The sequence below is a fragment of the Pezoporus occidentalis genome, unplaced genomic scaffold (assembly GCF_034315485.1).
Source record: "Pezoporus occidentalis ecotype Australia unplaced genomic scaffold, CSIRO_AGI_Poc_V1 ctg46, whole genome shotgun sequence".
NCBI lineage: Eukaryota > Metazoa > Chordata > Aves > Psittaciformes > Psittacidae > Pezoporus > Pezoporus occidentalis.
The window spans coordinates 5,282,349-5,308,932 of NW_026915791.1; the positions used below are offsets into that span (position 1 = coordinate 5,282,349).

At 43.4% G+C, this 26,584-nt stretch overlaps 2 protein-coding genes across 4 annotated transcripts in view; one reads left to right on the top strand and one right to left on the bottom strand.

The window, feature by feature from the left end:
• The window catches only part of LTK (leukocyte receptor tyrosine kinase), a 96,810-nt gene extending 83,389 nt beyond the window's left edge, over nucleotides 1-13,421 (top strand). Inside the window, exons 22-29 of one of the 2 annotated variants that reach the window (XM_062635748.1) lie at nucleotides 601-665; nucleotides 3,152-3,281; nucleotides 5,706-5,803; nucleotides 8,444-8,536; nucleotides 9,125-9,226; nucleotides 10,647-10,781; nucleotides 10,971-11,061; nucleotides 11,777-13,421. In XM_062635748.1, coding sequence (XP_062491732.1) covers nucleotides 601-665; nucleotides 3,152-3,281; nucleotides 5,706-5,803; nucleotides 8,444-8,536; nucleotides 9,125-9,226; nucleotides 10,647-10,781; nucleotides 10,971-11,061; nucleotides 11,777-12,550 — 1,488 coding nt within the window. In that variant the 3' untranslated portion in view covers nucleotides 12,551-13,421. The remainder of the gene's footprint in view (nucleotides 1-600; nucleotides 666-3,151; nucleotides 3,282-5,705; nucleotides 5,804-8,443; nucleotides 8,537-9,124; nucleotides 9,227-10,646; nucleotides 10,782-10,970; nucleotides 11,062-11,776) is intronic. The other variant, XM_062635749.1, reaches the window with a different exon arrangement.
• A 6,896-nt stretch (nucleotides 13,422-20,317) lies between these two features.
• Nucleotides 20,318-26,584, bottom strand: part of ITPKA (inositol-trisphosphate 3-kinase A) — a 38,388-nt gene continuing 32,121 nt past the window's right edge. For both annotated transcript variants that reach the window (XM_062635760.1, XM_062635761.1), the window contains 3 exons: nucleotides 25,056-25,157; nucleotides 23,909-23,980; nucleotides 20,318-23,018 (listed from right to left, as the gene is read on the bottom strand). In XM_062635760.1, the coding sequence (XP_062491744.1) occupies nucleotides 22,815-23,018; nucleotides 23,909-23,980; nucleotides 25,056-25,157 (378 nt within the window). In that variant the 3' untranslated portion in view covers nucleotides 20,318-22,814. The remainder of the gene's footprint in view (nucleotides 23,019-23,908; nucleotides 23,981-25,055; nucleotides 25,158-26,584) is intronic.

Genomic DNA, 26,584 nt, shown 5'->3' on the forward strand with positions numbered 1-26,584 from the left:
GTGTGCAGTTTGGCAGGCAGGCACTGCACGCAGATGCAGCCAGACCATCCCGTGATGTTAAACCAGTGGGTGCAGCAGTAGGCACTGCTTCTGCAGCTGCCTGTGCTCTCAGTTGATGTTTATCAGAGGCAGATGCTGTGTCCAGATCTGCTGGCAGGAGAGGAAGCTGTAATGGCGTGTGACACAATTATTGAAATCATGTGGCTGTGTGAGTCAAATGACATGGAAGGATGCGCTGCAATGTGGACATATAGAAAAAGGAGAATAAATTAATGCCTGCCATTTAAAGTGTATGTTAGAGCTCTATTTCCTCACCTAATGCCTTTCTTGATGTATACCCGAAGCTCCAGAACACTGCATATAATTAAATGCACACAAAAAAATCTCCAAGTAGGTCACTAGTTTCCTGTTCCAACTACCAAATGGGTCATGTGCAGTTCAAAAACTGGCTGCTGAATAGATGAGCCCCTTCTGGTAGGGTCCCGATGTCATTCACATGTTACATGTTCACTCTTTTTTGTTTTCTATTTCCTTTGGTGGTCACCTAAGTATTCTCAGTTCTTTGGTGGGATGGTCCTCACTGTCTTTACCTCTCAACAGACCCTGCCAGAAGTCTGCTCTGAGCAGGATGAGATGGATTTCCTAATGGAAGCATTGATTATCAGGTATAGTTTAAGGGTTTTATACTGATAGTGGGTGGGGGGAAAAAGAGTCATGCAGGTAATAAGGGTAGTTTATCTTGCTCTGGTTCGGAAAAGAAATCCACCCATATTTTTCACCAGATGGTATTTTAGTAGCATATGAGCTACTAGTTTCAGCTACTCGTGAGTCTCAAGCAAGCTAGCAAAGTTTCAGCCATTCCCAGGAAAGCAGGGCTTCATCATGCATAAATGCCAAATTCTGAATGACTCCCACTTCCTCATTCTTCCCCCAGCTTTTACTGGTGAGCATGAAGTATGGAATATCCCTTGGGTAAGTTGGGGTGAGCTGTCCCAGCTGCCTCCACTCCCAGCTTCTTGTGCACCCCCAGCCCATTTGCTGGTGAGATGGTGTGAAAAGGCTTAATGCTGTGTAAGCACTGCTCAGCAGCAGAATCATGGAATGCTTTGGGTTGGAAGGGACCTGAAAGCTCATCCAGTTCCAACCCCTGCCATGGCCAGGGACACCTTCCACTAGACCAGGTTGCTCAAATCCCCATTCAGCCTGGCCTTGAACACTGCCAGGTTGGGTCATCCACAACTAAATACATAGCCAAAATATCAATGTGTTGTCAACACTGTTTTGATGACAAATCCTAAGCATAGCACCATATGAGCTACTGTGAAGAGAATGAACTCTATCCCACCCAAACCCAGTACAACATCTCAACAAAAATTTCTGCAGGGCTCTGCAGGTCATATTCAGAGGAGTAAAAAGACACAACATTTTTGTATAAACATGTTCTGCATTTGAAATGTTTTCCTTTTCAAAGAAGCTCATTGCCCTTTTGCTAACTATAAATCATGTCCTGAAGCTCTTGCTAAAACAAATTGTCAATGATGAAATGGAAAGCAGTAGGAAAGCTAAGGATAAGAGCCACCTGTGCAGTGACTCAGAAGTTCAGCCTCTGTAAGAGCAGCACCAAGGTGGTACAGCACAAGCTGTGTGCCAGGAAGGTATGTTTTTAGGCTTGGGTGTGAGGGCATAAAGTATATTATCTCTCACAAATAAAAGTAGTTTCGTAAGAGAAGGTTTGGCACCTGAAGGAGAAAGTGTGAAAAGTTTTTCCCATTGTGGCTTTTAGTTATTAGCTAAGTTGTATGTACAACCTTTTTGCCTTTCTCATCTGTAGAGCCATTTGCCATAAGTAAGTGCTTTTTGCTGTGAAAGTCCTGGGCTTTTACCCTTCCTTTGCACAAAGATAGCTGGGTGATACACTCTGAAACCTCTGTAGGCATAAGGTAGTGAATATGGCTCTCTGTGTATAGCTTGCACAGATGAAACACAGCCCTCTTCCCAGTGTGGGCACTTCTCTTAGATGTGTTCTGGCTTATAACAACTTTGTAAGCTTGACAGAACCTTTATAAGGGCTCATCTGCATGACCTTATAACAGTGAACTGAGATCTATAAAACCTCCCTGGAGAGAATAACAGCCAGCCATTCTTATTACCACCTGTACTTTAAGAATTACAGTCTTGGAACTGAATTCATTAACACAAATCCGTAACCTTCAAACAATAGTATAGTCAAAGGTGACTTTAAAGTAGTAGTATAGTTGAGGTTGACTGTAAGTGGTCAGTGTTGATGCATTTTTAATTTGTGCAACAAAAAAATTCCTGTTCTCATTGGCCCAGCTCATACCTACGTGCTGGTTTTCTGCTATTAAAGCATGAATCTTGTGACATAGTGCCACTTCCTAAAATCTGCAAGAACTTTGGCAGCTGAACAGGAGGTAACACTGGTGTATGGAGGCTTTTTTAAGAGCAATTTCAAACAATTACAGAGTGCTTTGATTTACTTAGTACCACATGACTCTTTCTCTTCCCCAGCATCCTTTCCATTTTTAGTTCGTATATTATCCAGGTAATCACCAAGGGAAGATGCTGCTTTCTAATGACTTGAGTCTTACTGAGCTTCTTGACCATCTCAGGTTTCTTTTGTAAGAGACAGAAAGCTGCTGCTGCAGTAGGCAGTAGCTGAGCCCCTCTGGTAGACACTGAACTGAGTCCACCAGACTATACAGCAGTATATTTAAAATAACCAATGCTCAAGTAAAATCCCCACCAGTCAGAGTTTGTTTCACAAAGGCCAATAATATTTGCATATTTGAAGTGCTTAGCTTTCCTTTTCCTCTCATGTAATCTCCATCTGTCAGTCAGTGTGTCCATTAGATTCCCTCTTTACAGACAGAAGGCTCTGCTTTACTTTCAGCTTTTCATACCTTCTGCTGAAAGCTTTCCATGGGCAAAGCCAGTCATAACCCTGAGCTTGGGGCTGTTGTAATCAGGGCAGCATTTTGATATGGCTGAACCAGGAATTTGGTAACTCACACTGCATCAGGATTTACTTCAATCCAGCTCGTCAGAGCTCAAGGCACAGTGAGTGTGATGGACGTTGGCCTGGTGCTAATGCTGTCTTTCTCTTCCATGTTGCTGTGATCTTGGCTTTCAGTAAGTTCAATCACCAAAATATCGTGCAGTGCATCGGCGTTAGCCTGCAGACGCTGCCTCGCTTCATTCTGCTTGAGCTCATGGCTGGAGGAGATATGAAGAGCTTCCTTCGGCAGAATCGACCCAGAGCGGTGAGATAACTTCTCTGCTAAACTTGTGGTTCATTTTAGTATGATTGTTTCTCTTATTTTTATGAATTGGACACTGAAGCCAAGCAGGGCTGTGCATGTGTCCCAGCTCTTACAAACTTCTGGATATATATCTCTGATTACTTGATGTAAGCAGATGCCAATGAGAGAAAATGAAAGCAGTGCCAGAAATCTGTTAGAGACTGAGAAGGAAAGACTAAAATCCTGTCCTGTCGTTCCAGAGTTCTCTGTCAACTGGACTGCAAATTAAGGGGCTTTCTTTCTTCAATGTCCGCCTTGTTTTCTGTGTACTCTGATGGTGTGTGAGGGGCTGAAGTTATAACACTGATATGCAGCAATGGGAATTTGAAGCGCTAGGTCCTCAGCAGGTGTGTGTCAGCACCACATGGAGATGCTCAAATTTATGCCAGTTGAAGAGCTGAGCCTGCATCCAGCACTGTGACAGGGATCTAAATCAATGAAATGAAGTTATCAAGGCAAATATTTTTGTTTAAAAACTTCCAACCTTTATAAAAAGCTGTCATGAAGGGTTTTGCAAATGATCTCTGATTTCTAATGCTGTATTGATGCCAACCAAGTACAGTGAATATTTGAAATTAATTAGTTTCAATGTTCTTCTAATGAACAGCTGATTCCAGATATTTGTTCTTGTTTAACAGCGGCATCTTGGGTGCCTCTGTTAAGTAAGTATGTTTCTGTTTGAGTGGAGCCTTCAAAAAACAGAAGAGTTAAGCCTGATTCTATGTTATTTCTTACTGTACTGAGGTGCCCATGCTGGCTGCCTACAGGGGCAGGCGGAGGCTGACTAGTGCCTCATGTACTCCTACACCACATGATGCAGTAGCACAGCTTCTCCTCCACATGCACCTCCACCCCAAATAGTTAAGAAGATTTAACTTCATGTGTGTACGCTCCTGTGCTGGTATTAACATGTTGTTAAAACACTGAGCTTAGTTTCTTCCTCATAAAGGAGTAAATATACTAATTAAATGTACTTACAGTGGTATAACAGCACCCAGATGGAGCAGTTTGTATATCTTTATTTTTGGCATTTATACTGAAAGTGGTACAATTTTTGTAAGTATATAAAGTCTGTGGGCAGCAGAGAATAATAAATGCTCTTATTTGAATATTACTCATAGTTGTAATATAAAAAACAGTTATTTTTTAAATATCATGAAAACAAACTGCTGCTATGTTAGCTGGTTTGGTAGCAGATGATAGCAAATACAACAGTTGAAGCCCTCTTAGTACTCAACAAACGTCCCTGTACACCTTTTCTGAAAGGACAACTAACCCCATCACTAATGTATTTCACAACAAGTTTCCCTGGATGCAGAGAAAATGCATGTCTGTCACAGTCTTCTGACAGAGGGATCCCAGAACAGAGATAAGGTTCAGCTCTGTGGTTCTATTTCTCCTCCCTGCTCTTCATTTCCTCTCCAGAAATGCCTGCTTTATAGCTATAATAATTCTCCATGGCAGATATCCAAGATCTTTGTGCAATAACTTTCCTAGCCAGTAAAAACAGAGCTGTAGCGTATGTTATGTGTTTTGACCATGAGAAATTACAGCGATATCAGCATCCAGAAACAAAAGCAGCCTTAAAATGAACAATTTATTTGCTATCTCTCAGGCTTATGATCAGCAGCGTAGTAATTTCTCCCCACCCATCCTAAGAGCAATACCGAAGTTCCAGGAGAAACACCAAGGAAATTTCCCCATGGGGAAATAAATGACAGGATGAAAATAAGCAGGGCTCCTGCAGAGAAACTTCTTTATTGTTCTTAGGGAAGTGCAGATGGTGAAGGGCTAGTACCAGTCCCTGAGTCTGTGGTAAATCATCCCTTTTTCACATACTGCTCCTGAGGGTAATCTCCATCTTTCCACATGAACAGATAAGTTGATGAATGCTGACTGCAGGTGCAGAGATGTGCACTCGTGCATCTTTGTTCTCTCTCGGAGTTCATGTGCTACTTTCTCTTGATAATTTATTAATTCACTATTTAAAAGTGTGTGTGTGTGAAGTTTCTCTTCCATCTCACCTTTTAAACCTGCTTGTCTTTTGATTTCACAAAGTCCAGCACCAGCAGGGACTAGCCCTCTCACATCCCCTTTTCTAGGCTATTTAGGTCAGGCCATACATCTCTCACCAGCTTGCACTCATGCATTGTGAGCAGAAGTGAAATCTTCTGAAAGCATTTTGGCTTAAATAAGAGTTTATTCATTTGCTAACCCTTTACTTTGGTCTGCTTTATTCTTCTTTGCTCCTGACTAATTTAACACTTCCACCACCCTGTATGTATCTCTCCCTTTCCCTTCTTCTGCCCCTCTCTGATTATTCCCTGCATGAGCTATATCCTACTTCACTATTCCCTTTACCATTTTCTGTGGGTCCCTTTCCAGAATCAACCATCCACGCTGACAATGCAGGACCTGCTGAACATCGCTAGGGATATTGCCTGTGGCTGTAAATATCTGGAAGAGAATCATTTCATCCACAGGTGAGGAGAAACAGTCCCTTCTGATGCATCCCAACGTGTACGAAGCTCACATAGCTTCCATCTGCAGTGGATTAGACAGAGCTAACCTCCAGGGGGAAGACAGAGATACCTCTACCAGTACAGGCTTGTGCTTAGATGTCTGGGCTGGTCTCAGTGGTTTTTGGTAGGAGTTAGGCTGTGCACAGCTCTTTGTGCTGCTAGGAAGAAAGGAATATTCTGTTTGCACTTACTGTTTTCAAGCGTTTAATTTCAGGTGCCTACAATAGCTACATTTGAGACTAGCCCTGTAGTCCACTAGATGGTAGTGTCAGCCTGTGTTAGCTTCTAAGATAATAAGGTACCATTTCTCTCTCTTCTATCTCCCTATCTTGACTTAATGTTCTCCCTATCCCCTCAGCACAGGACATGCCATCATATTTGAGCCATTGACTCAGGAAGGGTAGAACAGGGATACTAGAACAGGGATAACAGGAGGTAAAAAACCAACTCTAAGGCTTCCTTCCCAGCTCAGCAGCTGACCTGCTAAGTGGTCTTTGGGAGCCTGTATTTGTTCACAACTGTTTTTCCTCTTTTGTAGGGAAAAAAAAATGTTGATATGGCAGGCTTTAATAAGAATAAACTATTATAAAAGAGGTAAAGTTTATTATAGGTAGCCTTTTAAAATTCCCAGTTGGATATCAGATTCCTTTGCTTCTGATTACGCGTTGTTTTAGCTCATAATGTTCCCAGGCATAGAGTGCAGCTGAATTCCTTCCTAAATGCCACGCTGAGATCAGCTCTTGTGTTAAAATGAGAGACCTGCAGACAAGAGGGTCACAGGCTCTAACTAAAGCAACATGCAGCCTGAAGTTATGCAAGTAGACAACTGATTCACCCCACACGCACAAGCACGTGTACGTACACATGACATTGCACACAGCAAATAGGCAGTGCTGGGCAAGGGCAGGTAGAGACTGGAGAAGGTGAGGGAAACACGTGGTAATCAGCAGCTGGGGCAAAAAGCCATGAGGCTGAGATATGGGTTATGTTATGGCTTTATGATTACAGCATCTGAGACAGTTTTCAGCTTCCTTTATATTGGAACAATAATTAAGTTCCGTTGGAAAAAAGTACTAGAGTTTTCTGTCATTAAAAAAGAGCAGTAAGAGTGCAACAAGTTGTGGCTCTTGCATCTCTTAGTAAGTATATGAGAGGACCAGCATCTCTTAGTAAGTACATGAGAGGACCAGGATTCTAATTGGAATCTTCAGAGTTAATTGCTATAGCGATTTAGAGAATCCTTACTGTAATAGTAATATACTTCATCAACCTCCACCCACCCTGATCTACTGAATTCATGGTAAGGAACAAGTTTTGCTTGTGCTGCAAGAAGTCCACCAGAAACTCAACAGAAATTTTCTCTGCAAGTGTTTTATAAAATCAGTTTTCATCTCTCCTGTCGGGTAGATGTTCCCTGCTGTTCGTATGTCACGGAGCACAGCAGTCATCACATAGAACTTCCAACAGTTATGTCAACAAATGGACAGATAACCTGTTATTGCTCAAGACCAATCTCCATTTTTTGGAGAGAAGTGGAAGAAACTAGTGCTTGACTCTCTTAACAGCAGCATATGACTTTTAAAAAGCTCTCAGGGTCAGTTTTTGCACTGTTAGGTCTGTAATATAAGCAACCTGTGAAAGGACTTATTTCGTTTTAGCCAATAACTCAGGAAATCAATATAGAAGGAATTTCATTCAGGTTCTGTATTAGTATTTGTTAGTGATGTCAGTATTACTTAGAGTGGGTTGGGAAGGGAAGAAGGTTATAATTACAGATAACAGGTATCCTGGGGTAAAAAGGTAGTGTAGTGGGTTGTGGTGATGTCACTAAGGGCAGGTCTTGTTATCTAGGAATCACAGCTGGTGGAAGGGAAAGCAGAGCTTGACTTCCAGATCTTGAGGGATTTTTCAAGGCTGGCAGTGGGAAGAAACATATGAGTTGTTCAAGAAGCTGATTTTTCTTGGCAGTCAGCAGGACCCCCACAATGCTATGATTTTTAATGAGTTTCTTTTAGGAATTAGTATTTAAAATGAACACAAATCCTGTAGTCTTGGCCATGGACTCATCACTGCCATGTGTCGCAAGCTAAACTTGCATTCAGCAAACTGCTGCTCCAATATGTAGCTTTACTTGGTTCCACAGGAGATATCCAGAAGCAACCATTTGCTGAATCTGGTTCTACATTGACTTTTCAAGCAGTTTACTAAGACTACCCAATAGCATCACATCTGTAACTGATGGAGACACTGCTGAGTTGCCATTCTAGATGGAACAGAAAAGACATCTGTCATAATGTGGTTGAAGCATAAGGGGTTGGATCTGTCTCTGGTCTGACACTGACCCTGCTTTCTGCCTTAGTGAAAAGAGATGGGAGTGGGAAATGCTTGGAAAACACTGGGTAGAAAATGTGATGTAAATGTGGTTTAAGAACTGTGGTTAATAAAAATTATAACGTAGCTGGCATTATTTCTTATTTTTAATAAGGCTCTTATCATTTGTGCAAAGGTGACTCAACCAAGACTTAAAGGACTGGGTCTAATATTCTTTCTTTATTCCTTTAGCTACTTTTAGAATTATAATTTATTTTATTTTGATAAAAGAGATATAGCTGCAAGGAACTGCCTTTTGACCTGCACTGGAGCAGGACGAATAGCCAAGATTGGTGACTTTGGGATGGCCAGAGATATTTACAGGTAGGTGAAAAGCCATTTCAGTCCTGTGAATAACTCTGTAACCTGTACAATCTTGACCAGTTTGAACTGTCTCATGATATCTGAAGCAGTGGAACCATCCATTGTATGCCTGAATTTGATTACCACTTAACTAGCTAGAGGTTAAAAGACTGTAAATTAACACATCTGTGCCTGCTAGCCAATACACTTCAACTGTGTTTATTCCAGACTGGGCCCCAAGAAACACTGCAAACACATGTGGACACTAAGTCAAGCATAGGCACATTTATTAGCTGGTTGATTATATATCATCTTAAATAAATAATAACCCCCCCAACCATAATTCTCAGTTTATGATGTCCAGAAGACTTGCTGCATCAGCACCCTGTGCAAAGCAGGATAACATTTATGTCTTCATTTCCATCCCAGTTGCAAAGAGGTTATAAAATACTGCTTCAAGGCACCATTTGTGTTGATGGCTTTTCCTTTTCTCACTTGGCTCCCATTGCTGCATGCAATCCCCAGCTGCTGTTGCTGTGGAGATAAAACCTTTTCTGTATCTGAGCCCTTTCTGACTGTGACATTCTCCATGTGTTTTACCTTTCCCAGAGCAAGTTACTACCGTAAAGGAGGAAGAGCCATGCTTCCTGTCAAGTGGATGCCACCAGAAGCTTTCCTAGAGGGCATTTTCACCTCCAAGACTGACACCTGGTAGCAAATGTCTTTTAATCACTTCTGCTACTCAGTGTTAAGGGTCAAGAAATTGCTCAAGAAAAAGAAATCTGCTTAGCAGAAACCTTAAAAAGTGTCAGAAATTCCCCGAAAATTATTGCAGGGCTTCCCTCTACATTCACTAGAAGCACGGCTAAGAATTCTGAATGAGAATTAAAAGATCTAATGTAAATGGCGGTAATAAAAATTCCCTATACATAAATGCAGAGTATCACATAAAGGTAGTCAAGAAGTGAAAAGAGAAAGCAGTTTAGATCCCCAAGAAGTCTCAGTTAAAAATCCAGACAAATACCATCAGATACTTCCCTCAGCCCTCAGTATCTGTTCCTCAGTTCCTCTTGGTGACAAGGCCTGCTTATGTCTTGTAAATGACTCTGTCAGTTGCAGATTAAGGATTACTTTTGCATAATTTCTTTCTGTTGCATAGAAAATGAGAGCAGATTTAACCAGAAGTCCTTGCTGGTTGCTGAGGAAACAATATTTATATATTGATTCCTCATGTAACTTCATCTTCTTTAAGATAAGCACCCCCTCAACACCAGCACATTCATGCACAGGTGCTGGGGAATGGAAGCTTTCCAATTGCTTAAGAACGCCTCTCTCCCTGTACAGTATAGTACAGTAGATTCCTCAATGTACTCTGCTGAGCCATTCCCTTAAATGCCACACTGACCCAGTTTCCTGGAGTCGTTAGTGATGCCGGAAGGGATTGCTTATCAGCCCCTAACTGTGAGCAGCCAGTGCTAAATATTTTGGAGGAAAGTGCTACTGTTCCTGTAAAAGACTATTCTAAGTAGCACGCATGTACTGGAAATTTCTTCCACCTTTGCAACAAACAGTGACTCTTACAACCCTCTTGGCTCTCTTGGTTCTAAGAACTCATATGGTATTTTCAGTGGCACTGCTGAGTGACCCGTGAATGTAAAACAGAGCATCCACATCATGACAAAATAAATGCTGCTGCCTTTCAGTTTCACTGGATGCCTCTTACTCTATTTTACTCTTGAGCACCCTGTTCCCAAACATGATCCAAATATCTCGAGTCTTCCCAAGTAAGGTAGGAATCTCCATGCCAGAGCTAACAGTTATTTTCAGTTAGACCATACGTAGCAAAGGGTTCTCTGGCATTTCCTGGTCTAGAAATAAGGAATGCAGCAGAAAGAACAAGTTCAGAGATATTTAAGTATTTTGAAGCCTCTGCAAAACTGGTTTTGGAGCTCGAGCAAAAGTTTTGTTTGGTTTTCATATTAAAGTTGACTCATAATCATGCTAATTGCACATTACTGTGGTTGGCCTTCAGCTTCTAAAGGTTGTTGCTGTGGTGTTACTTATACTTTGTGCCAGGTTTATGGAGCACAAATGACACCTAATTGGTATTGCTGGCTGGTTTCTGACACAGGTCCTTTGGTGTGCTGCTTTGGGAGATTTTCTCTCTAGGCTACATGCCCTACCCTTGCAAAACCAACCAGGAAGTGCTGGAATTTGTCACCAGTGGAGGAAGAATGGATCCACCAAAAAACTGTCCAGGACCAGTGTAAGTATTTCCTTACTTCCAGAAGACAAGGGATAGTGGGTATCAAACAGGTTCAACAAAGGCAACCAGACACCTTTAGTCAGGGAACTGCAGTTCCTGTGGACCCATGATCACTTCATTCAGAAACACCTTTTATGTGATTATCTTTCTTGATCAACGGATGTATTTCCTTTTTAAACTTACTTCAAGGTACCGGATCATGACCCAGTGCTGGCAGCACAGCCCAGAGTATCGGCCAAACTTCTCCACCATCCTGGAAAGAATCAAGTATTGCACACAGGTACTGGTCTTTGGTATCCAGATGGATGATAATTCATGGAATGCCACTATCCAAAGGCCCTGGCTTTAGTGCCCCAAACAAGTGAAGACTCCTGGCAGACTGATTTAGTTACTTTCCCAATTGGTGCTGTTGGCTCCACTGCTCTTTTGGGTTTTCTGGTACCCATCTTCACTCTTCAGCCCAACCAAAATGAGATTATGCTGTTCCTGTGGAAGTGGGTGCTTTCAGCTCTCAGCTTCTTCAGTAGCAAAATGTCCTTCATTTTGTGATAGAAATGTATTTAGAATCACTTTCAAGGTCCATATTCTGACCTTCCTTACCTAATGTTGCTCTAAAGCCACAGCAGAATTGGGATGGAGTCGGTGGGGTAATGAGATGGCACAGTGAGTTCACCATCTGGTAGCATTTTACAGCTACAAGTCTGGATCTAACCTCCCAAGGGAGAAACGATATGCTAGTGACCCCCAGCTTAGCTGCTGATTTCAATAAAGCACAGCTGAAAGGAAGCACATACATGAGAGAGCAAGTCCTAGCAGAGTGTGATATCCAGGATGGCAGATAGCACTTTGCATGATGTGCACAAACGTTGCTCAAACCAGATGTCAGCCTCTGCCAAAAGCTTTTTCACTGTCATAGCTGTATCCCTCAAAGTGCAGATGTGTCCATCACCCTGGAGGTGCTCAGGGTGTAACAGATTCTTGCCTCTCTTTTTCAGGACCCTGATGTGATCAACACTGAGCTGCCCATGGAGTGTGGTCCCGCACCAGAGGATGAAGGGAGTACGGTCATGCGCCCAAACCTTTCCAGTGGGATGGTGCCCCTCTTGGTAAGCCCTTCTCTCACACCACAGACAACACCTAAAGCACTGGACTCCCACCAAGCTGGGCACAAACTTGTACAATGCCCACAAGAGCTGCTGGTGGAGAACCTGAGCAACCGGACTGCTCGAGGGCCCAGCCTGCCGTGCCTCGCTGATTTCAACAGTGGGCCCTGGTTCCAGCAGACCTCAAGCCAGAAGCTGGAGCTCAGCAATCCACCAAGCCACAGACTTAAAAACAAAACAAAAAACCTTTGGAACCCAACCTATGGATCGTGGGTGCTAGAGAACATCTGTCACTTCAGCCCCAGCTCCAAGCCCAAAGCAAATCCAGAGCGGGAAGATTCAGGCTTTGATGGGAATTGCAGTTCTCCTAGCTCCCGGGCATCTCCAGCATCTCCGAGTAGAAACAACTGCCCTCAGCTGGATGTCAGTGGGATAGAACTGGTGAAACTCCAGACTTTCCCCTGTGGCAATGTGAATTATGCTTATGATGACCTGTGCTGTGGCACTGAGCACCAACCGTCGGGTTTGGCAGGGGTCAGAGGAACTGTGCTAAGGAGCTCCAGCCTGCACAGAGATGAAAAGCCTTTTTATAAGACAGAGAAAACATCGAGGGAGAGGGACTCTGGTCTGTCTTTGTCAGATGACCTGAGTGTTACTCCAGTATAACAGAAACAGTTCTTCCAAAGATCAGGGAATGTGTGTGTCTGGAAGGACTGCTTCCTATTTCACTCACTTCCTCCATTTAAGTTCCTTCGGATGGGTGATGTTTCAACATCAGCAGTGTTCTGAATTCAGCAATTCTCCTTCAACCTGCCAGATCCCCAGGTCGTTAAAGAGTTGCATTCCTGTCTCTGTCCATCAAATATGTTCCGTGAACCAGCTCAGAGGTGGAGATCAATGGCATTGCTGCTCTCATTCAGAAGACAATAGTGAAAGGACTCTTTCTCAATTTGCTCAGGTGAAAAGAACTGGACCTACCATCCAACTGCAGCATTTGGATGGAAATAAATAGTGACTGACACAGGCTGTGCTGCTTTCTGACTGAAGAAACCAAAAACACATGCTGTGCAACTTGCAAAGGCTGCTGTATTCCCACGAGCTTCTTACAGTCCCTGTGACTTACTAATGATGCTCATGCACTGTAAGGGGAGTAAATAAATAGCAGCCACATTTGCATCTGTGTTATTAGCAGACCCTGTGGAAAAACATGAAAATGAAGCTACTGCTCAAATTGGAAGTAGCAGGAAGGATGAAACAAAACCTCCAGGCTCCTCTGAGCATGTGCTTTGAGAACAAGCAATGAAGAGGAAGGCAAATTTACTATTCACAAAGAAAATAATTGGTGGAGCTCCTGGTATCCCTTTGGATAGTGAAGGAAATGCGCTGCTTGTCCCATGGCGTCACTTTCCTCACAGCTCCTGGCGTGGAAGGGGCAGGTGGTTTTTCAAGAACAACTTTGCTGTGTGGCATAAGGAGAAATGGACTGTCTTGATCTTGTAATGGACTTCATTTGGGTTGAACTTCATTTGTGTATGTACATTGCTAGTCAGCAGTAGTTTCCTGTGCTGTGTTGCAAGCATCAAGCTGAGGTTCTTGAGTAATTGCACTGGAGTTGTTCTTGGTTTTAATGCCTACTCCTCTGAGGGTAGAAACAGTAATGCAAAAGAAGGGCAGAGTGAGGGGGAACCTAACAAACACAGGCACAACCTTACAATGCTCTTCACACAGGAAGGTAACATAGCTCCACCATTCAAGAAAGCTGAAATCCTGACTTGGCTTCACACACCTGAGCAGGTTGCCATTTCTTCTCACATTGCAAGCATAAGACTTGCTGGTAAAGGCAGTTGCTTTGAGGACAGTTCATTTCTAACACTTTCTTCTGTAGCTTAGGGCCTAAACTGATGTGTACTGGTCAAAGCCTGCAAAATAAGGAGACTGAAAAAGTAAATGATTTGGATTAAGCCTGAACAGTCTCAGAAGGGTTTTGTTCTTGCCCCACTCCTGACTGTTGCACTGCCAACCTACAGTGGCAAAGCACATGCTGCCTGCAAGTGTAATCAAGCTGTGTGGCAACATGTCACTTGTAGACTCACTCTAGTTCCTTTCTGAGGGAAGAGGTGCTCTGGTGCAAGCTTCACGCTTAGCAATCAATCAGCTGCACATGCAGTCTGAAGATGTGGGCTGGCAGGAGAGGGTTTGCTTTGACCACAGACTTCCTGTCCTCTGCATCATTCAAGGATGGACACTACTGAGATGTGGTACAGCAAAAGCACAGAGGGAAAAGCCCGAATCCATTGGGAGTGAAATGTGTCTTCAGTGCAGGTTTATGTTGTTCTGACTTTGCATCTATCTGTTCCAAGCTTCCTATAGTTCCAGGCCTTTGGCTTTAGAACTGATAGTTTTACATACCATCACTTATAGACCTGCACATCTGTTACAATCCTGCTTTCAATTCTCCTTAGCCATCAGAATGGAAGACAAGACAGGAATGAAATACTGACTTGTTCAGAAGCCATGGGATGTTAACTATAGCACCTCCTCTTCCTGCAGCCTTTCTGTGAAGTAGCAGGCACAAGACATCTGTTTTCACATGGGAATGACTTATAATACCTTGAGTCCGATGAGAAGCAGGTAGGAGCCCTACTGTCCACATGGTTACCCAGCTTGAGCTGCCACCATTTTCCCCATACACAGCACTTGCCTCAACATGATTCAGGAGTTTAGGAAGGTCAGTAGTGATAAAACTAAGCCATTAAAACATTTGGTGAAAGGAGAGCACAGTGTTACTGCCAATGCTGTGGGCAGTCTAGGCTGCAGCTGTGCCTCCATTTTATAATGAAAATGCAAGTTCTTCAGCCCAGCACTTTGGGTAAATATCTGTTTTTACTGAATAGCTGCATCAAGGTACTTACTTATTTACAGGAAGAGCATAGACAAAGCTGCACTGAGTCAGAAGTCCATCCCACCCAATATCTTAACCCTAAGTGTCCAGCAGCAGGGTGTTGAAAGACAACCATAGGAGTAGAACGAGCATGCATTGATTATATAGTGATACTTTGCCAGTTGACAGCAGGTGGCTCAGGAATGTACTGAGCAAGAGTATCTTGTAGCAAGACAGAACATGGAGCTGCATGTACCAAATGGGCACTGAAAAAAAGATGGGAATTTTGAAAGGCTCTGCATTAGCAACCTAAATTTTATACAACTGTCACAAAACTGAAGGTAAATAATCTTCTGTAGTGCAGTTGCCACGAATCTTTGACCTTTTTCTGTGCGTATCTGATCCCTTGGCTGCTTTTTAGAAACCCTCACAGATAATGAAATTTTAATTAATATCCTGGAGGAAATTAGAGTTTACAGGTCCTGGAAGGAGGGGCTGGCTACTTGGGAGAAATACAAGGCTGCTGCTAGAGGATGTAGGAAGGCAGCTAGGATGACTAAGGCCTCCTTAGAATTAAACCTGGCAAGAGGGGTCAAGGACAGCAGAAAGAGCTTTTCAAGTACATGGCAGATAAAACTAACACCAGAGGCAATGTAGGCCCACTGATGAATGAGATGGGTGCCCTGGTGACAGAGGATACAGAGATGGCAGAGTTACTGAATGCCTTCTTTGTCTCTGTCTACTCTGCTGCAGGCAGTCCTGAAGAGCCCTGTACCCCTGAGACCTCAGATGAAGTCAGATCAACAGAGCGGTTTGCCTTAGTCGATGAGGAATGGGTTAGAGATCAGTTGAGCAATCTGGACATCCATAAATCCATGGGTCCAGATGGGATGCACCTGCGGGTGCTGAGGGAACTGGCGGAAGTCATTGCTAGACCACTCTCCATCATCTTTACCAAGTCTTGGGAAACGGGAGAGGTGCCTGAGGACTGGAGGAAAGCAAATGTCACTCCAGTCTTCAAAAAGGGCAAGAAGGAGGACCCGGGTAACTATAGACCGGTCAGCATCACCTCCATCCCTGGGAAAGTGATGGAACACCTTATCCTTGGTGCCATCTTAAGGCATATCAAGGATAAGAGGGTTATGAGGGGCAGTCAACATGGCTTCACCAAGGGGGAAATCATGTTTGACCAATCTCTTAGCCTTTTATGAGGCAATAACACGGCGGATGGATGATGGCAGAGCGGTGGATGTGGTCTACCTTGACTTCAGCAAAGCATTTGACAGTCTCCCACAGCATCCTCACGGCTAAATTGAGGAAGTGTGGACTGGATGATCAGGTAGTGAGGTGGACTGCGAACTGGCTGAAGGAGAGAAGCCAGAGAGTTGTAGTCTATGGGGCTGAGTCTAGTTGGAGGCCTGTAACTAGTGGAGTGCCTCGAGGGTCAGTACTGGGACCGGTATTATTTAATATATTCATCAACGATTTAGATGAGGGAATTGAGTGTACTATCAGCAAGTTTGCTGATGACACTAAGCTGGGAGGAGTGGCTGACACGCCAGAAGGCTGTGCTGCCATCCAGCGAGACCTGGACAGGCTGGAGAGTTGGGCAGGGAATAACTTGATGAAATATAACAAGGGAAAGTGTAGAGTCCTGCATCTGGGCAGGAACAACCCCAGGTTTCAGTACAGGTTGGGAAATGACCTGTTAGAGAGCAGTGTAGGGGAGAGGGACCTGGGGGTCCTAGTGGACGACAGGATGACCATGAGCCAACACTGTGCCCTTGTGGCCAAGAAGGCCAATGGCATCCTGGGGTGTATTAGAAGGGGGGTGGTTAGTAGGTCGAGAGAGGTCCTCCTTCCCCTCTACTCTGCCCTGGTGAGACCCCATCTGGAATATTGTGTCCAGTTCTGGGCCCCTCAGTTCAAGAAGGACAGGGAGCTGCTAGAGAGAGTCCAGCGCAGGGCAACCAAGATGATTAAGGGAGTGGAGCATCTCCCTTATGAGGAAAGACTGAGGGAGCTGGGTCTCTATAGTTTGGAGAAGAGGAGACTGAGGGGTGACCTTATAAGTGTATATAAATATATAAAGGGGGAGTGTCATGAGGATGGAGCCAGGCTCTACTCAGTGGCAAACAATGATAGGACAAGGGGTAATGGGTACAAACTGGAACACAAGAGGTTCCACTTAAACTTGAGAAGAAACTTCTTCTCAGTGAGGGTGACGGAACACTGGAACAGGCTGCCCAGGGAGGTTGTGGAGTCTCCTTCCCTGGAGACATTCAAAACTCGCCTGGACACATTCCTGTGTAACACTATCTAGGTGTTCCTGCTCTGGCAGGGGGATTGGACTAGATGATCTTTTGAGGTCCCTTCCAATCTCTAGCATACTGTGATACTGTGAAATAATGCCAGTATTGCTCCTGCTGTGATGCTGAATGCTCCATGCTGCCCAAACCGTATTACCTAAAATAACAATCACAATGACATATTCTACAACCCTCAGTTCTGAGACCGAGACTTGTTCATGCAGCCACAATTTCCCAGTGCTCAATCGCTACTATTTCAAAATATGACTTGAAGCTGTGTTCCAAGAAGACACTTTCAGTGCATAATCAATGTGTTGAACCCATACTGTCAAAATTAGATTTTTTTGGCAGCTGAAAGGTGAAACCTGATTTTGTTTCCTACCAGAATATCACAAGCGGGATATCTGGGATTATCTGTAATCCATGTGAAGTCTTCCAACACTTCCCTACTGCAGAACCAGCCACTTATAGGATTACTACAGATTGCTCTTCCTGATGGGTGGTCTGCCTTTTAACATGTTACCAGCTTGGTTTTAGATTATGTATATAGATTTGTTTTGGTTTTTTTCTGGACTCAGCATTTATGTGGCTTCATACAAGCTCACACCTACACTTTAAAGAAGGGACTGAATAACAAATGATGAAATAATACTACAATTTTCAATTTGTCTTTCACACCCATTGATATTCTTGCTTCTGATCTGTTGCCTTTTCTCTCCTCAACTTACATGTTTGTATCTTCATTTGCCCTTTAAAGAAACAACTTTTAAGTGCACAGATTTAAGTTCTCCTCCTCATACCAACCCCTTTCCTGCAGTAAACTCCCCACTGAGTTGCAAGAGGGCAGGCATGTACTGAGAAAGCTTTGCAAGTCTAATGGAATAGTTATGGGCTTTTGCAAGTGTAACTTATTCCACCTCCAATACCCACCCCCTACTTACCTGAAAGAGAAGAAAACGCTACTGCTAGGAGCTGCAGCTCCATTGCTGTGTCAGCCAGAGACCACACTCCTCAGAGCCTCGAGCAGCAGAGCAATGTGAGAGCTGATCCTGTAGACACAGTCATGCTTTCTCTTCATCAACCCTCCAAGTTCCTGCCATTTCCAGGAAATGACATCTTAGGCACGACATCCCTAACATCTTCTCATCTCATGACTTCTTCATTTAGTTGAACTGGTTCCGATTTGTCATTACCTCTGACCATGGCAGCACTTCTCACCAACATGCCTGTCTGGGTGACTACTGTACATAAGTAGATGGCATGCCTGCTTCTATGCAATTGAAAGCTGGACAAGTGTATACTTCTATATTTGCAACACAAAATAAAGAGACACTCATGGTGGCTGTTTGTTTCCCCTCTCTGCTAAGTACTCTTCATACACAGGTAAGAAGGCACCCTCTCTTGCTCAGAAGCGCTGCCAGTCCTGCAGGGTTAACTGCTTCTTCCCTGCTGCCACCGAAAAATACCCCATGGAACTGTTGACTGCTATGAGTCTGGCAAGTGCCTGCTGATGCATGATGTCTTGATATACTGCAGGCTGTGAACTGAGATTTTTGAGACAGAGCTTAGCCCAAAGGAAGCTGTCCAGCTTTGTGTAGAGTGGGTTCTAAAGCAAATGTACCTAATTGGTTTTGAACCAAGCTTCTACATGTGTTAGAACCAGTTTTGTTTCAAGAAATACTAGATGCTAAAGACTAAAAGTACAAGAAACACCAAAATAAATAGTCATTGTTCCTTCCCTAAGGAAGTTCTCGAAGAAAAGGTACTACTGTCCTGTGACCAAACCACAGTGGATGTCTTTTTTTCCTTCAGTCTCGTTTATTTAGTAGTTTACACACTTCAGAGTAACAAAAACTCAACCAATACAGTCAATGTCAAAAGTGACCACGGTCAGCATTGCATTGTAGTGTTCAGAAGGGATGCATGTGGATGATACAGGCCATTTGATCTCAGTACCTTAAAAACAACAAATAATAACAGCAATAAAAAAATTAGCAAGAGCCCTCCAAATACTTAAGGGTTTGGTCCAACTCTCATTGAAACCTTTCCCTCTAGTAGGAACTGGATCAGATGTTAAGCTAATTTCTCCCCCTGTGCAAATTTAACAGGGATATCATTTAATTTTTACCACTTTGGTTAAATTTCATCCAAACTTCTACCCTTGTGGGGCCCCAACACCCATCCTTTTTAAACTTAGCTGATGTATCTCTTTGTGCATTTCTTTCTATATTGCACCTTCCTCCAAATGAATCTCACAGCATCTTGCAAGCAATAATGAAGGACAGCCTCACACCGGTCCTGTGAGGTAAGTAGGTACTATTCCCATCTGTAAAATGGGAACAAAACTGAGGCCTAGTTGTCCAAGGCCAAAAAAACAAGTCACTGACAAAGCTGAGGGAGAGAAGTAAGTCCTACTGCTGGATTCACATAGGAATGCAGCAGCTACAGCAGTAAGAATTGCTGCATCTAACTAGTGAGTTTAAAGACCTTGGTGTCAGAAGTTAGCTGTGCAGCACCGAAGTGCTCTGGGCCAGCATACCTTACTGTGCTGTGAAACACACAAGCTCTCAGTGTTCCCACAGTGGAGCAGAATCTCAGTGGAAGCATTAGAGAACTTCATGCTGGACCTGTATGTGAACAAATACCCTTTTTATCATGCATCAGCTCTTCTGTGTTACATGCCTGTGCAAAGGCATGGTACTGACCCTCTGGTAAATACAAGCTTATTCAAAGGCAATGTACTCCACAGTGGAAGGAGGCCATACCGCTTCCTCACACCAGCAAGTGAGTGTGCACAGACAGGCACTTGGGGCCATCCAGTGTGAATCCAGGTACCCAACTCACCCAGTGGTAGTTTGCTCATGAGCTCATAGCCTCCAGTCCCTTAGAGCTCCAGTGCTCAGTTCCAGTCCCACACGTGCAGTTTGATAGTGAAAAGCTGCCTCCTTTTCTCCTTTCCCATAACAGCAGCAGCAGATTGTGGCTTCTTCTCTTCTAATCCCTTAGCAAGCCAAAGGGCCATTTCTAAACTAATTTGCTAGAACTATTTCTGGACCAGGGTCTGCTATAGCAGAAGTTTTCTTCCCCACTCCTGACCTGTTCAGCTACTGCAGAGGAATGGATCATTCTCCATGTTTCCCAAGATCACACACTGCAAACCATCAGCTGCTAGCAGCAGTTGGATGTTTTGAAGCTACTGGTACCCACACTTCTAGAATGACTGTCCAGTTCTAAAGGAGAAGTGTATCTCAAATTCTCAACTGACTCTTGAGCATCGATTTGTACCCTCCAAATCTCCCCTCTAGAAAATAAGTTACACTGGTGCAAAGAGTCACTTGTGTGGTAACAGAAGAAGTTTAATTCTTCTGAAACGAATTTAACTCTGAAGATCAATCAATCAGGCAAACCACTACTGAATGCTATCACCTGAACAGGCTCATTTCTAACTTTTCTAATGTCTTATTTTCATTACGGTAGGACTGCTGCAATTGCAGTCTCATAGAAAAGGCATTGGTACTAAAGTCCTCCCCTGGGAGGCCTAGTTACTTCCTGCTTAAGCACTGCTAACACGTTTACCTGTCAGCTGCAGGAAAGGAGGAAGACTTCAATTGTATGAAATTCACCACAGCTTAGTTTTTCATCTCATAGCAGTTCAAAACTTCAGAGGCTTCTGCAATGACAACGTCTGTGCTCTTTGTCATATGAAAAATGTGTAAATCCTCTGAAATATCTAAGTGGAAAATTCATTAACTTACTGTCATGAAAACAAAACTGAGAGGGACTCTGGGAGGCCAGAGAAGTCTGAATTTGCAGTGAACTGCAATGATTACCAGTTTCAAACAACTGCTGGGGTAGGATGAAATGTTTCCATGTCATTACTTCCTACAGAATACCCACTCTCTGCCGTTTAACTTTCAAGTCACAACTGAGCTTGAATTTTTAATACTGCTGTTTTGTTTAGAGGCGATGAAAAAGTCATTAAATATGACTGAAACCTTAGCACAGTAGTGTGTTATCTACAGGAACTCCCTTTAGAAATTATTGTAGGCTCTTAAATTCTAATTATAAACACTGTAGATACAGATTTCATTCCAGATCTGGACTCTACAGTCTATTTTTTTACTCATGATCACAATTAGTATTGAAATAGCCATTTCCCAAAGCATGGAGTCACCTTCATATATCCTAAAGTTCTCAGAATCTCTCCTGAGCAGAGGACCCCAGCAAAAGACAGCAGTTTCTGATCAGTGTGCATTACCAGCTGTTGAAAGGGGATTAAGAATCAAGTAATACAAGTTGTGTCCTCAGTTTGAAAACTGCACCATCATGTTATTAATGTTAAAACCTGGAATGCAAGTGAACATGTGACTACTGATAGTATTTTACTGCTAGCATTTAAAGAACTGTTTAAGTGATCAGAGGCAACCATCAGAGCAGGTATGTGAAGCCACTCAAAAAAAAAACAAACACTTTCTTGACTTTAATGCTGTGAATCTTCTGCGGTTGTGCTCAGGCCACAGCAAAAGAAGGATGAACCACAGATGGCTCCGCAGTTCCAGATGGGGACTAGGAGATGCGATACATTGACATTCCTTCCCCGAAACTGCCCTGAGTTAACAGCTGATACCTGGGAGGAAGGATGCCTGGGAATTCTCTCATCGTTAGTGTAGCACTGTGAATGCAGAAACACGATCGGTGTGCCAGTCTATACAATTAAGTGGCAGCATCACATTACATGGCTAAGAAGTCACATGCAGTAGGAGACAGTCAAACCACGATCTTAAAAGACCACATCGGTTGCTGGCTACCAGTGCATGCTTGTATGTGCACGGGTATAAGGGGTTTAGCTCTAGAAATAAACAAGCCTTGGAAAAAGCCCTTAGATCCCTGGGCTGTGTGTGAGAGCCACTACTGATTTTCAGAGCTGCAGTTCAGCTGCAAGAGGCCAAATCTGCCAAGCTAGGAACTTTTCAAACAGCTCACCCAGCCTCAAAGTCAAATGTTTGTGGAGACAATAGGCTGCTGTTCTCTCCCTAAAGTAGCTGTAATCTCCTGAGAGGCTACATAGAAAGCAAAGGCTGTTCCCGGGTCGAAGTGAATAGAGGCTAGGGTAGGGAGGAGGAGGAATAGACACAGAAGTCACATGCAGGCACTACAAACTGCTGTCTCCCTTTGCTCCAGGTTTCTTGTGATTATCACCCATTTCCACCTTGTGCACACTGTAACACAATGCAGAAGTTGTTGGTCCAACCTATAGTGTACACAGGAGAAAGGAGGCTTGGAATCAGAGGGAAAAAAACCAACCCCAACTCTTGCTGGTTTCAAAACTATGCAGTTCCCTGAAAAACTGTTATTCCTACCCTGAATCTCCAAGCACTTGCTCTGGTTCACTAAGAGGCAATCTGGAGTCCCATTGGTTTGCCAGAAAACAGACTCATTCTGGTTTACCATACAGACCTCTTGACTCATGCTGGAGTGATTCCTGAGCATGGAGATCTTCATTCTCTGAGGACCAGTCTGAAGTTAGGCTGGTGCAATGCAAACCAATCTGGAGTTATTCAGGTTCATAGAGGGCCGATGCAAAGTCATTTTGGTCACCAGCTGCTGGGTTCTGGAAGCAGCTCCCTCTGCACTGATGACCTCGGGAGTTTGAAGGGAGTTAAAGGTTTCCTTCAGACTGAGTGATCCAGTAAAGCAGAAAGTCACAGAGAAGCCCTGCAAGTTTTGTGTCATTCTCAACTCATCTCTCAGTAATGCTTTCCAAGATGCCAATCAAATTGTCCAACCCCAACAAGTACCCATCCTCCCTGTTGCCTTCTTCCCAGGGGATCCTGTGATCCAGTGTCTGCCCATCAGGGAGAAGGGTGGTCTTTCCAAAATCAATCAGCCACACATTGGCATTCCCACTGCCATCATGTACAAAAAGTAGTGAACTTCCAACGACCTGGAAGACAGATTGAAATGATGTGGTTGAGAACACATCTGTAACTCTTCCTCATCACTTAACACTTCCCACTAAGAAAATTACCTCCTCAGATGACCTTCTAATCTGTGACCCAACAGACTTTTGTGCTTCATTTACACACTGACAATTTACATGCTCCATTTGCATAACCATATCAATCAAGTGATGTGTAGATGAGCAAAGGGACCCAGCAGACAATGGAAAGAAAAGCAATTCTCCAGCTCAGTTGGCAGTAGGTCTCTATTTGAGCTATTCAGCAATATCCAGTGTCTACTTTCAAAGACAGACCATGGCCCATGGTGAACAAAATTGCCATTAGTGACAAGAGGAAATCAACAAGGTAAAATAAAATGTCTGATCTCAAAATCTTGAGCTGTAACAAGCAGAATGTACAATGCTAGTAAGGTCTTTTTCATAGAAAAGCATATAAGTAGAAGATACAGAGCAGACTCATCATACAGTATTTCAACATAAACCCAGTATAACTAATAAAGCATTGTCAAACACCAACTGAATGCTACTGTACCAAAGGCAAGCTTCCATATTACTATTCCCCGTAAAGATTCCCACTAGAACACATCAAGATCAGAGAAACCACAGGAAACTGATACTAATGAACTGTTACCTGCAGTGGCCCAGAGCTATAAGTGCTGGGATTCTATAAAGATGTAAGGATTTACATCATCCCTCAACTGGTTTAAATCTTCTGTATCATTGTGATGGAGTCTTTGTGGTATCTGCGCTGTTAACATACATTAGTTGTCTTCTACTACAAACTCCTTTCTAGTAACACAGCTGTACTCTGAAGTACATCTGAATGACCAAACAAAGCAGCAATTCACCTCCATAGTGTTACACCCACTTCTTACCTCATGTCGCTTGAAGAAGTCTGAGGATTCAAGAATGATATGAATTTCCTGCAGACGCTTGAGGTATTTGTTCTGGAGGAAAAGAAGGCAAAAAAAAACAACCCATAAACATTTAAGTAAAGATTGAATGAAGTTACTCTGTTTGCAAGAGCCAATATAATGAAGAGCTCATGTTATTTTTAGGCTAGAGGTCCTTCAAAACAACAAGTTCATCATTTCAAAGTCAATCTGAAAATACACTTTAAGACGCTTTCATAGTGAACGAACAGGCTGGAGTTCCTCTGCTGGATGTGTTACATGGAGCACTCTCACCTCTCTTGCTCTGGATGCAGTGACATTTTCTGCATCCTTTCTTTCCCCAATCTTTAATAAAAAAAAGAGAAAATAGTCCCAAACAATTGAAATCTTTGCATTCTCCACAGTGAAAAGAGAATGAAATGGTGTTACAAAGAGGAGCCCCAACCAGGGGAGGGAAGGAGGAATAAATAAAAAAACAAGGCCTAATGCATAAAGCTCTAGTGTACATTTTTAATGCATGCTCCTCCTGCAGGGCTGACGTGCCTTCATCATAGCTTCTACATTGCAGCAAAGCACTGTGGGCTCCTTTGAAGTTCCAAAGACAAGAGACACATTATGCCATCTACCATATGCCTGCTGCGCTCCCTGTGAAGTAGCACACAGGAATTGCTCTTCAAGGCAAGTCTCTCACATAGGAGCCCAGCCAGCCACCAATCTCACTTCCTGCCCCCATGCTTTGGTTTCATCCTCTCCAGACTAAATTCCCAAATCATGAATTTTCCTCCCTGCCAACACAATCCTTGCGTAGACATCATCATCCCTCTGATGCATCTAAGACTCATCTAATACCATCTAACTGATGGCAAGCCATAAGTTAGCTTGACTGATCTTTTTCCAGCATGAGGAGCTTGGGGTGAACTCCTGGCAAGGGCTGACAGAATTGGTCTCAGCCAACTACTTCTCACAGCCCACCAAGTTCCCATGTCCACTCCACCTGCTTAGAGGGACTGGAAGTCAAAACCACTTTCTTCCTTGGTAGTTTAATTCATTTTCTTGCACCAGAGGAAACATGGCCCTGAAGCAAGTTCATTGGGTCAAAGAACAGTGACCATGAAGAGTTCAGACTCACCAGAATAGTTGTGTTGCCCTCAATGAATTCCACAAAAACCTGGAGAACTTGCTCCTGTGTCTTCGTAGTTTTGAAGTTTGTGTTACATGTTCCATCCGCCTTCTGCACAAAACCACACAAAGACAGAGATGATTTCTACTACACACGTATCATTCCCCTCATCAGTCGATCCTCCTGAACCATCAACAGCTCAGCTCTTGCTAACCACATCAAAGTGAGTAGTTGCACAGGAAGAGAGCAGATAAAACCGAGCAAGAAGTGGAGGAGAAAAGCCACACGAGCTGATTGGCCAGCTTTAAATGGCAATTCATTTCCTGTTGAGTGCAGTTAAAAACCAAATCATGCTATTACCAGCCTGCAGAAGGGTTTCCTCACGTGTCAGCAAGAGCAGCGCAAAGTTCAATGGGGAAAACCACAGTGACCTCCTTGGTTGTCCTCTCATCTCACTCGGTACAGTCAAACCCCAGCTGGGGATGCAACGGGACATTTTCAAGCCCAGTTTTACCAGTCCTTTCTGTTTGGGTGTTGGGGTTTTTTTCTGGTTTTGTTTTTCAATAGGGAAATCAAAGGATCATGGTTAAGACTCAATTCCCAATATACCTTTGCACATGAATGTGACCCAGAAGTCACAGAACAGAAAGCTAGCTGCAGACAGGGACAACTTGGGATTTGCAGTGCTAGCAGTGACAAAGCACACGTGTGAGAGCTTTGCCAAAGGACAGTGCAGGCTTGCTCTTATCCACGCGGGTCCTGGAGAAATTCAGAGTGTATTTGTACTAGCAGTAAGGCTCAGTACAAAGCACCCTGCTACTGAAAAAAGAGTCGTTTTCCATACTAGCAGTGACCAGTTTGTGCTTGTGGAGCTACAAGTAAATAAGAGCTGTCAACACAGACTACATGAATATGCATTTCCCCAAGAACATCCCTGGTGATTAAAGAGACATAAATACAAGCTTTTAGGACACACATGTAAAATACAGCAAGTACTGCAGCTGATAGCCTGTATCCACAAAGAGCCTGCAAGATTATCAAACTGTATTCCTCCCACTGTATCAGTCCAATGACATCTCTTATTTTCATTGTAAGAGTAAATCAACAGGTCATGCAAATGTGTTCCCTCCTACGTGTTAGAAGTGACTGCACCAGCACTGGTTCAATTCAGCTCCAGTCTCAGCAGGTGAAAGACTATTTACTCCACAGCAGAGCTCAACTCCTAGTATATACCCCAAAAAAATCCAAGCATGCTAAATTTGCAGATTTATCATGCAAGGGAATGAACTGACTGAATGGCAAAGCCATGCAGAACAGCCTCCCACCTACCAGACTTTCTAGCAGCAGAATAAACAGAGTTTTATTCCAAGGCTGTGGGCCAGATACAAGTGTGGCATGTCAGCCTGATGAGATGTGCAAGTTATGCAAGGGAAGTTCAGCAGGTAGGCAGTGAAAGTTGGGAGCCATCTGATCTGAGGTATGATAATGCTCAACAGCACATAGAAATTTGGAACTTGGTCTGATGCCTATTACCTCTT